The 12,375-nt window shown below is 38.5% G+C and overlaps 1 protein-coding gene across 2 annotated transcripts in view; it reads left to right on the top strand.

Moving 5' to 3' along the window:
* The window catches only part of LOC137431574 (SHC-transforming protein 1-like), a 99,654-nt gene that overhangs the window by 31,145 nt on the left and 56,134 nt on the right, over positions 1-12,375 (top strand). Inside the window, exon 1 of one of the 2 annotated variants that reach the window (XM_068123039.2) lies at positions 6,956-8,115. The exons of the other annotated variant lie outside the window; for it this stretch is intronic. Coding sequence (XP_067979140.2) covers positions 7,873-8,115 — 243 coding nt within the window. The 5' untranslated portion in view covers positions 6,956-7,872. Of the gene's footprint in view, positions 1-6,955; positions 8,116-12,375 lie in introns of those variants that run through there. 2 annotated transcript variants of the gene reach the window in all.

The following is a 12,375-nucleotide window of genomic DNA, read 5'->3' as shown; positions in this document are numbered from 1 at the left end:
TATATATATATATATATATTATAAGAACTAGCGAGGTACGCATGGGTGGGGAGACGAACGCAAACAAACATTGCAGAAATGGTGAATGCTAAAGCATGAAACCAATAAATTCCACATTCCTGTAGCACCTTCAGTCGCACGTCAGACATGGACAGCAGGTTCGTGAAGAACTTCCACGAAAAACGTAGTTTGAATGGTTCTATACCCAGACAATGGCGAATCTGCATATGGGGATCCACAAATGTCACGTTTAGAAAGTAGAAACCCTCACAGCATTTCGTCATTCACTTGAACTCAATAGCTCAATTTTCATTCAAAACAACATAACTCCAATCACAAATTAAATAACATTAACGTAAAAAATAAACTTTTACCAACATTCGTGATGGAAACAAATATTTAAATCCAGATGTGAAGTAGGTCCGTATGGTTGGGTGAATACAATTACGAATTCAAAATCGTAATTGTATTCACTAAATTCCAAACGTCATTCCACTCATAAATTGATACTTCAACAAAATACTGCTTTAAATGACGGTAGTATTGGGATATTATCAAAGCATCTCATTGCTATCATATGTTCACTTCCAGATTTGTGGCAGGTTCATATTGAGTTAATCTCAAAATCATAATTTTATTGAGGAATTTTTGAAACCTCCTACCTACCTTACAACATCCGCTGGGACCCCAAAACGTTCCACAGGAGGTTTGGCGGGGCTAGCCCCAAAACTGAGGGAGTAGTTTGGGGATGGACAGATGGACGGACGCTCCTGTTTAATAATACAGGGTGTCAAAAATAGCGCCCGATTTCTGTATATATATATATATATATATATATATATATATATATATATATATATATATATATATACATCTATATAAATAAAGGAGGAGTGTGTGTGTGTGTGTGTCTGTCTGGATGTCCGCTTATAACTCAAGAACTACACATCGGAGAAAAGTTTTAGACACAGATTCGGAATCAGCATAAAATTCCGGTGGTTATAGGCTACTTTTTATTTTAATATCAATGGTTTAAAAAACCGGGCCAGCTGCAATTCCATGGTGTAGTTTGTGGCGGCGCTATTGCCCCTTTCCGATCCCATGACGCATTGCGGTTCCGATTCAAGGTCTATGCGCTATCACCGACACTTTTCCACCTTTTCCATACCTTTTAATCAGATTTAACTTATCGTCCATTGTTTAACTTATCGTAACCACATTACGCTTGGAAACACTAGTATTATCCTTCTTCGGACCCATGGCTAACACAGACACAGTAAAGGAATACTGTACGTCGCCTCTGTTTTGAATGAGAATCAGCAGTTGCGCGTACGTACAGTATACTGTACGTACGTATTTATATTTTTTAAATGTGCTTTTTATTGTATTTTAAATTGTTTTTTAGCTTCTTTTATTGTTAATTTATGTACTATTTTATTTATTTTAAATATATTTTGAAGGAAAACAAATGTTTTCACGTCCGTAGGAGTGACGTAATGTCGCACATAATGACGTTCGCTGCCCGGTCATGAAATAAATTATGATTCTCTTGCCAAAGTGACATGAAGATCAGGCAGTAAACCTCCCAACTGAGTTTCTCAACAGTCGTCAGCCTCAAGGACTCCCAACACACAGGTTGATTCTCAAGGTGGGAGCACCAATCATGCTTCTAAGGAATCTTGATCCACCAAAGCTGTGTACCGGCACACGATTGACAATCCAGCAAATGATGCCGCATGTCCTAGAGGCAACCATCCTCTCAGGACAATACAGAGGAGAGAAAGTATTCATTCCAAGGATACCACTTATTCCACCTGACCTTCCATTCTCCTTCAAGAGGCTTCAGTTCCCCATCAGGCTATGTTTTGCTATGTCCATCAACAGGGCGCATGGGCAATCAATGAAGGTTGTAGGCCTGAACTTCACAGAACAAGTGTTTGCCCATGGCCAGCTGTACGTGGGCTGCTCGAGGGTGGAAAACCAAGCAATCTTTATGTCTTGGCACCAAGTAAGAAAACCAGAAATGTTGTATACCCAGAGGTTTTGAGAAATTGAAAATTGAAAAAACGTCATGTATGAAATGTACTGTGATATTGCTCTAAAATATGCATGTTCTTTTCATCATATATTTGTATTATTCTTATTCAACCCGGGCGAAGCCGGGTACCTCAGCTAGTTTATATATATATATATATATATATATATATATATATATATATATATATATTTATATATATATTTATATTTATATATATACGTATATATATATATATATATATATATATATATATATATATATATATATATATATATACGTATATATATATATATATATATATATATATATATATATATATATATATATATATATATATATATATATATATATATATATATATATATATATATACGTATATATATATATATATATATATATATATATATATATATATATATATATATATATATATATATATATATATATATATATACGTATATATATATATATATATATATATATATATATATATATATATATATATATATATATATATATATATATATATATATATATATATATATACACACAGTCACGTGAAAAAGTAAGTACACCCCATGTGTTTTTCAACACATTCCCCATTTTGACTTTTTCAACATATTTCAACATACAGCTATTTGATCTTCATTTCAACAATACTGATAGATAAAGGTGATATAATATAACAAATATCATGAAACATTTACATTTTGTAGTCCATTGTATAATTTAAATAAACATAAATGCAAATTAAGCATGTGGAAAAAGTAAGTACACCCCTACATTTATCACTACTTCAAATACCTAAAATTAGAATCAGGTGCACCAGCTCAGGTGCAAATGATTAGAACATCGTCAGAGAGGATCTTGGAGGAACCTGTCTTATTTAAACCTCAGACATTTAGTTTGGTTTGCTCTTTGTTGTTGAAGTGTGCGGCGTCTCCATGCCTAGATCAAAATAGCTCTCTGAGGCCTTCAGAAAGAAGGTTATAGATGCCTACGAGTCTGGGAAGGGATTTAAAAAGATCTCCAAACAATTTGAAATCAATCATTCGACTGTCCGGAAGATCATCTACAAGTGGAGAAGATTCCAAACAACTGCCAACTTGTTCAGGCCAGGCCGCCCCAGCAAGTTCAGCCCGAGAGCAGACCGCAATATGCTGAAAGAAGTCTCTAAGAACCCCAGAATGTCATCACGGGACCTACAAGTAGCTCTTGCCACTGTTGATGTCAAAGTGCACGAGTCTACCATTAGAAAGAGGCTGCACAAATTTGATCTACATGGGAGGTGTGCCAGGAGGAAACCTTTGCTGTCCAGAAAGAACATCAGGGTAAGACTAAAGTTTGCCAATGAACACCTAGGCAAAGACCAGCACTTCTGGAACAATGTGCTCTGGACAGATGAGTCAATGGTAGAGCGATTTGGCCAGAGTACCAGAAGACATTTTTGGCGAAAACCAAAGACAGCATTTGACCACAAGAACCTGATACCAACTGTAAAGCATGGTGGTGGAAATATTATGGTTTGGGGCAGCTTTGCTGCATCAGGGCCTGGGCAGCTCACCATCATAGGATCCACTATGTATTCTTCATTGTACCAGAGGGTGCTTGAGGATAATGTGAGGCCATTTGTCGGAAAGTTGAAGCTCAACCGAAGGTGGACCTTGCAACATGACAATGACGATCAACATGACAATGACGATAAACATACCAGTAAATCCACCAAGGAATGCCTGAAAATAAAGAAATGGAGGGTTCTGCAATGGCCAAGTCAAAGCCTGGATCTAAATCCCATCGAGATGTTGTGTGGGGATTTGAAATGAGCTGTGCATGCAATTGTGCATGCTGTGCAACAATGTTTTGTTGAATAAATTATTGCAGTCAATTTTTCATTGTTTTTGTTCAATTAGATCACCTTTATCTATAGATACTGTTTAAATGAAGATCAAATATTTATATGTCCACATATGTTAAAAAGATTTAAAAAACATTTCATGGGATGTACTTACTTTTTCCACATGCGAAATTTGCATTTATGTTTATTTAAATTATACAATGGACTACAAAATGTAAATGTTTCATGATATTTGTTTTATTATATCACCTTTGTCTATCAATATTGTTGAAATGAAGATCAAATAGCTGTATGTTGAAATATGTTGAAAAAGTCAAAACTTTACATGGGGTGTACTTACTTTTTCACGTGACTGTATGTCGCTATTTGGGCGGTGTATGATACATCGTCCTGCATCGATTCCGGTTGAGTCATTAAAGATTTCAAATAAACCTATTTTAAAGTGTATGGACACGTAACTAATAAAAAAAAACTGAAGGAATATCTCTCGGTAATTTCCTGAAACATATTTTACTTCCGGATAATAATGATGAATGAAATAAGAATGAAGAAATATATGTCGGCATCATTGTTGACGTTTTTGTGACGACTGTCATCAAACGGAAAAGTAATATATCTTAACGGAAAAGAAAAAGCGAATTTTTCAGACATGTCGACATTTCGAGCTATTTAGGCGGTGTATGATACATCGTCCCGCGATTTTTAAAATATATCTTTGCATTTTCCCGTGTGTGTGTGAATTTTCTCAATTATTTCTGATACCGAGTCTAAAACCATCGATAAAAATGAAATCAGATGGTGAGTTAGATTGGAGATAAAGGCATGAGAGAGACTCAATGGCCTTGAAATTACAGGCCTTTGAGAATTCATTTCATTCTATAAATGGAAACTTTCATGGGATTTTATTCCCGTTTTTTTCCACCGAGTCTAAAACTGTGTTAGCGACTGTGAAAAATGAAATGATATATCGAATTAGAGTTGAAATAAAACTGTGAGAGAGAGCAAGACAGCACGGGCCTAACTAAACAGGCCTCAAAGCTATGCGAGTTAATAAAATGGTGGATATTTGTTTATATGAAGCCTCTCCCAGAATGGGTGGAGCTACTCTCTAAACGGAGTAAGCCACACCCCCGGACAGACAGACAGACAGAATCGCCTATGGCTAATATAATATAGATAGGCTTGTTAAAAGCTGTGAAATCTGATTCCATATTTCATGAGCGGAACTCATAGCCTAAATAATTATGTCACAATCTCGAGTGATATCTACAAAATGAGGAAGAAGCGATTTTTTAAATAATAGGCTCCATGAGAAGTGAGGTAAAATGGCTCCAAAATTAATTTTTCTCAATCTTTTAAAGGTCATTATTGTACATCTTCACGATCTTTATGAATTTGGATTCTACTTTTGTTATACATTTTTAACATATAGTAATGTATACCGGTACAACATGGAATCACAGTTTAATTATTAACAGTGCGTTGAGGTACCACCAAGGCAGACAGTATGACCTCCGAGGTACACACACTCTCCTCTAAGGTCTAAGCTGCCTAGCCTGGATTTAAATCCCAACCCAGCTATAAACTATCATCATGTTTCACAGACTGGTGAATCATCAATGTGTGCCATCCCTCCGATGGACGTTAAACTGGGAGTCCCGTCTACTGATATTAGTTGGTGGACGTTAAAGATCCCCCCACGGTGTCTTTCACAAAGAGTAGGCGAGCTATCGCTGGCACTTTGACCAAATTACAAATTCCTGCCTGAACTAGTGTTGGGAAGGCAATGGTACGCCACCCAGTTTAACCATTGCTCAGGAAGCTGTTTTTGGCGGCACAGACACTCTGTAACGAGTATGGTACATCAGATATCAAATATAAGTGACAAATGAATAGCGAAAGCCAAAAAAAATAAAAAATTTAAGCCGTTTAAATAGTATAGAGCATGGACATATAGAGAGGAGATAAGAGAGGGGAGTGGAGGAGTGGGGGAGAGACAGGGAAGGGAGAGACAGGGGAGGGGCAGAGAGGGGAGGGAGATGTGAGTGGGGAGAGACAGGGCAGCGGGGGAGGGAGTGGGATATGAGAGGAGGGAGAGGGGAGTGGGGGAGACAGGGGAGACAGGGAGTGAGGGAGAGATGGGGCAGTGGTGAGGGAGAGAGAGAGCGGGGGACGGAGAGGAGTAGAGGAAGGAGTGGGGGAGGCAGGGGAGTAGTGGAGACAGGGGAGTGGGGAGGGGGGGGGAGGTAGAGGGGAGTGGGAGTGGGAGTTAACGGGGGTTGAAAAGATTATGGTTTTGGATGTTGAGGTAGAAGATAGAGAGACCACCGACCTGTCTGCGATGGGAAGGTGATAGGCGCATCGACTCGGGTTCATCGCCGGCAATTCCAATGATCTTGAAGGTCTTGTTGTCCACAGCCGAATTGTATAAAGTAAAACATTATTATGAAACGTTGGTGTTTTTTGGCCCATTGGGAGCACCTTGTTCTGAGAACTTTTTGAACGCATCTCGTGTATGATTATAATATTGCAATACTGCCAGGACGTTCGATTCCGAGTTGCCTGCTTTTTGGGTTTGATTCCCAGTGGAATCGCATATGCACTCGAAACCGCTTCTGGCGTAGTTGCAGCAGGAGGCCTCTCATCACGAAGGGGGCTGGTAGGGGGATGTGAAATGGAAGACGAGATCAAAAGTGATATAGATGGAACTCATGGAAGAGAAGAGTCTGGCGGTCGAGGAAGATGGTCACATAGAGACAGGGATTAAGGGGGTTAAAGTTCAAAAGCTTGTGATAGAGTGCACAGATTAGACGAGTAATGTAGTGGGGATCGATTACAGGCAAGGGTGGGGGGGGGGGGGGGGGGAGGGGAAGAGCCCACACTGTGCCAATAAAATGTTGCCAGGGGTGAGTGGTGGAGTGTTGTACAGCAGAAAGCACTCTCGCTGCACTGTCCATTTTGTAGCCAGGCACTTCCCGCCGCTTTCATCCGATACGAGCTTGCACTGCGCCCTCCGCACATCGCTTGCATCCCTGTGATCCCTCTGCACATCCCTCCCTCCCACTCCCATGGTCACATCAATCGCCTCGGATTGGGCGAAGCAGTTCGCTCCACGGTTCTTCCTCAACAACGGATTGAGATTCCAAATATGATTAGAAACCTTTCCTGATCCATGATCCCATGGAGCGTCTCTCCTCCCATGTGGATAAGCATTCCAGCTGTCTGCTTTGGGGAAACACGAGACTAATCTGTAACAAACAGTCCCATCCTTAACCGTGCACCCCCTCTGGAAAGATCTCTTCGAGAATCCAAGGTTTGTATCGTGGCCTCAAGATCTGGCAGGGTGGTGACCACCACCACCATGTGCACCTGTGAACATTTGGCCACGGCTTCGGACGATTGCCCTCCGGGTTCGCAACTGCAAGGTGGCATCAACTGTTTTTGTTGTGGGAGAAAATGTCGAAGTGTCTTTGGCTCAGGGAAGACGACGTTGGTAACACGAAGGCCGCAGTTACTCATATCTCAAAAGCAATTGTGGTGATCTGTGCTGTGTAACTTGCTCGAGTCATTACTGTCATACAATCCCCAGGGCTGGGGCGGAGGCCCTTGTCGGATATCGGACACTCAGGCAACAGGCCAGGCGGGCAGATGTCGCTCTGTGCGTCCTATAGAGACTCCCAATGAAATGTTGCGACGTGCGGACAAAAGAGCTCTTCTCGGTGCGCAAATATCGTACATGTTGTAGAATAGCAGGGCCAAAAAGAAAAAAACTCCCCCCCAAAAAAACAAACAAGGACAAAATTGTCTGAAGACAGAAGAGTATCCAGTTGTTGACAAAGTTTTTAAAAAATCATTTTTGCCTCTTCCTCAACGATCGCTGGCAAGTCAAGGACGTCGTTCCTGCCAGCAGCAGCGACTGAGGGAGTAGCAATTGCAAGTGTTCCCGGAAACTGTCTACAGAGGGACAGGACCAATCCTCATGCTGCAACGTCCAAAGTACAGCCGTTTTCGCAACGATTCCGTTACGTCCGTGGATGAACACTGGGGAGCGATGGAGCCGCCACTGCTTCCTTGTCCTGAGGGTGAAGGCGAACTGGAGCAACAACTGCCCTCGGGTGAGCCCTGCCTGGCTCAGATGAGCGGGTTCCCGATGATGGAGGCGTCGGCTGGCGGGGAGGTCACTGCCGGTGAAAGAGACGATTCCGATGATGCAGCTACCACGGTACATTAACAGTTCTTTATTTAGTGTGTATGTGTTTGAATGTTGAGGCTATACCATGCTTTGGAAATCCAAATCTACCATTGGCACTTTCATCACGACCTCATCATCCCAAACTTGATGCTTTCATGAAGCTCTGCCAAAATTGATGTTTTCATAAAGATCTGTCAACATTGATGTTTTCATGAAGATTTGCCGAAATTGATGTTTTCATAAAGATCTGCCAAAATTGATGGTTTCATGAAGATCTGCCAAAATTGATGTTTTCATGAAGATCTGTCAACATTGATGTTTTCATGAAGATTTGCCGAAATTGATGTTTTCATAAAGATCTGCCAAAATTGATGGTTTCATGAAGATCTGCCAAAATTGATGTTTTCATGATTTGCCAAAATTGATGGTTTCATGAAGATCTGCCAAAATTGATGTTTTCATGAAGATCTGCCAAAATTGATGTTTTCATGAAGATCTGCCAAAAATTGATGTTTTCATGAAGATCTGCCAAAATTGACGTTTTCATGATTTGCCGAAATTGATGTTTTCATAAAGATCTGCCAAAATTGATGGTTTCATGAAGATCTGCCAAAATTGACGTTTTCATGATTTGCCAAAATTGATGGTTTCATGAAGATCTGCCAAAATTGATGTTTTCATGAAGATCTGCCAAAATTGATGTTTTCATGAAGATCTGCCAAAATTGATGTTTTCATGAAGATCTGCCAAAAATTGATGTTTTCATGAAGATCTGTCAAAATTGATGTTTTCATGAAGAACTGCCAACATTGATGTTTTCATGAAGAACTGCCAACATTGATGTTTTCATGAAGAACTGCCAAAATTGATGTTTTCATAAAGATCTGTCAACATTGATGTTTTCATGAAGATCTGTCAACATTGATGTTTTCATAAAGATCTGTCAACATTGATGTTTTCATAAAGATCTGTCAACATTGATGTTTTCATGAAGATTTGCCAAAATTGATGGTTTCATGAAGATCTGCCAAAATTGATGTTTTCATGAAGATCTGCCAAAATTGATGTTTTCATGAAGATCTGCCAAAAATTGATGTTTTCATGAAGTTCTGTCAAAATTGATGTTTTTATGAAGATCTGCCAAAATTTATGTTTTCATGAAGAACTGCCAACATTGATGTTTTCATGAAGAACTGCCAACATTGATGTTTTCATGACGATCTGCCAAAATTGATGTTTTCCTGAAGATTTGCCAAAATTGATGTGTTCATGAAGATTTGCCAAAATTGATGGTTTCATGAAGATCTGCCAAAATTGATGTTTTCATGAAGATCTGCCAAAATTGATGTTTTCATGAAGATCTGCCAAAAATTGATGTTTTCATGAAGATCTGTCAAAATTGATGTTTTCATGAAGAACTGCCAACCTTGATGTTTTCATGAAGAGCTGCCAACATTGATGTTTTCATGAAGAACTGCCAAAATTGATGCTTTCATGAAGATCTGCCACAATTGATGTTTTCATGAAGAACTGCCAACATTGATGTTTTCATGAAGATCTGCCAAAATTGATGTTTTCATGAAGATCTGCGAAAATTGATGTTTTCATGAAGATCTGCGAAAATTGATGTTTTCATGAAGATCTGCCAAAATTGATGTTTTCATTAAGATCTGCCAAAATTGATGTTTTCATGAAGATCTGTCAAAATTGATGGTTTCATGAAGAACTGCCAACATTGATGTTTTCATGAAGAACTGCCAACATTGATGTTTTCATGAAGAACTGCCAACATTGATGTTTTCATGAAGATCTGTCAAAATTGATGTTTTCATGAAGATCTGCCAAAATTGATGTTTAATTGATGTTTTCATGAAGATCTGCCAAAATTGATGTTTTCATGAAGATTTTGCCAAAATTGATGTTTTCATGAAGATCTGCCAAAATTGATATTTTCATGAAGATCTGCCAAAATTGATGTTTTCATGAAGATTTGCCAAAATTGATGTTTTCATGAAGATCTGTCAAAATTGATGTTTTCATGAAGAACATAGATGAAGAACTGCCAACATTGATGTTTTCATGAAGAACTGCCAACATTGATGTTTTCATGAAGATCTGTCAAAATTGATGTTTTCACAAAGTTCTGCCAAAATTGATGTTTAATTGATGTTTTCATGAAGATCTTCCAAAATTGACGTTTTCATGAAGATCTGCCAAAATTGATGTTTTCATGAAGCTCTGCCAAAACTGATGTTTTCATAAAGATCTGCCAAAATTGATGTTTTCATGAAGATCTGCCAAAATTGATGTTTTCATGAAGATCTGCCAAAATTGATGTTTTCATGAAGATCTGCCAAAATTGATGTTTTCATGAAGATCTGCCAAAATTGATGTTTTCACAAAGTTCTGCCAAAATTGATGTTTAATTGATGTTTTCATGAAGATCTTCCAAAATTGACGTTTTCATGAAGATCTGCCAAAATTGATGTTTTCATGAAGCTCTGCCAAAACTGATGTTTTCATAAAGATCTGCCAAAATTGATGTTTTCATGAAGATCTGCCAAAATTGATGTTTTCATGAAGATCTGCCAAAATTGATGTTTTCATGAAGATCTGCCAAAATTGATGTTTTCATGAAGATCTGCCAAAATTGATGTTTTCATGAAGATCTGCCAAAATTGATGTTTTCATGAAGATCTGCCAAAATTGATGTTTTCATGAATATCTGCCAAAATTGATGTTTTCATGAAGATCTGTCAAAATTGATGTTTTCATGAAGATCTGCCAAAATTGATGTTTTCATGAAGACCTGTCAAAATTGATGTTTTCATGAGGCTCTGCCGAAACTGATGTTTTCATGAAGATCGGCCAAAATTGAGGTTTTCATGAAGATCTGCCAAAATTGATATTTTCATGAAGATCTGTCAAAATTGATATTTTCATGAAGATCTGTCAAAATTGATGTTTTCATGAAGATCTGTCAAAATTGATGCTTTCATGAGGCTCTGCCGAAACTGAGGTTTTCATGAAGATCTGCCAAAATTGATATTTTCATGAAGATCTGCCAAAATTGATATTTTCATGAAGATCTGTCAAAATTGATGCTTTCATGAGGCTCTGCCGAAATTTAGGTTTTCATGAAGATCTGCCAAAATTGATATTTTCATGAAGATCTGCCAAAATTGATGTTTTCATGAAGACCTGTCAAAATTTATGGCTTTTACAATTTGATGAATATACAGTTCAGGTGAAACAGAAAATGCAACCTCACTCTCCTATTTTACTGAAACTTTGACCAGTTGAAGAAGTACATCGCGTACAACCGCACCTGAATCCTACCGCCAAGCACAACTGCATCTGTTTGCATTAGGGCTTTGTCTACAGGTCAGATGTCAATTCCAACAACAATATGTGCCTTCTTCTTACATCAACAGAAAGGGTTTTCATTTGTAACTGAACCTTTGAGGGACAGTAACCATGGTGCAAAGGTGAGTATGCAACCCAGATCTTGCATATTTACCTTTGAGCTGTCCACTCTGGGTGAACTCTGGTGGGTGTCCCTTGGATGAACGTTAAGCTGGGTGTCCTGGTTGCTCCGATTAGCTGGCAGGCATTCAAGATCCCACTGTGTGTGTCGTGAAGAGTAGACCCTATATGCTCAAATACCCTGGTCATATTATAAATTCCTGCCCTAACCTACAGCATCTGCTATGGAGTGCAGGTAACTTGTCTCAGTTTGTATCTCAGTTATGGAAATGCTCATGACTTGGCATGAGCGGAATCTGATTCCTTTCAATGAGAACGAAAGGAATCTACTTAAAACTTGGTACAGATATGTATAATGAAGTAAGGATTAACTGATTCGATTTTTGGGTTCCCGAGGTCAAAGGCCAAAGGTCAGTCATGTCAAGTAAAAATGTGATAACTTGTGAACAGCTGAAGGGATTTAAATTAAAACTTGGTACAGGTATGTGTAATGATGTAAACATTAACTGATTACATTTTGGGGTCAAGAGGTCAAAGGTCAGAGGTCATGTCAGGTAAAAATGTGATAACTTGAGAACAGCTTAATGGATTTAAATCAAACTTGGTGCAAGTATTGTAATGATGTAATAATGTGGGCGTAGACATGTCGGTCTACGTTGTGACGTTGAAGAATGTCGTTCTAGTTTACTTCTACACTGTGGTAAGAGAGTGATCTCACACTTGCACTAGCTTGGTTTAAACATCAAAATAAAACAACTTTTACACAAGAGCAATTTGCTTGCAGTCCAAAACAAATTTGATGTA

The sequence above is a fragment of the Myxine glutinosa genome, chromosome 7 (genome assembly GCF_964187855.1).
Source record: "Myxine glutinosa chromosome 7, kmMyxGlut1.1, whole genome shotgun sequence".
NCBI lineage: Eukaryota > Metazoa > Chordata > Myxini > Myxiniformes > Myxinidae > Myxine > Myxine glutinosa.
The sequence above is the reverse complement of the archived record's forward strand: the minus strand, read 5'-3'. Positions and strand labels throughout refer to the sequence as shown.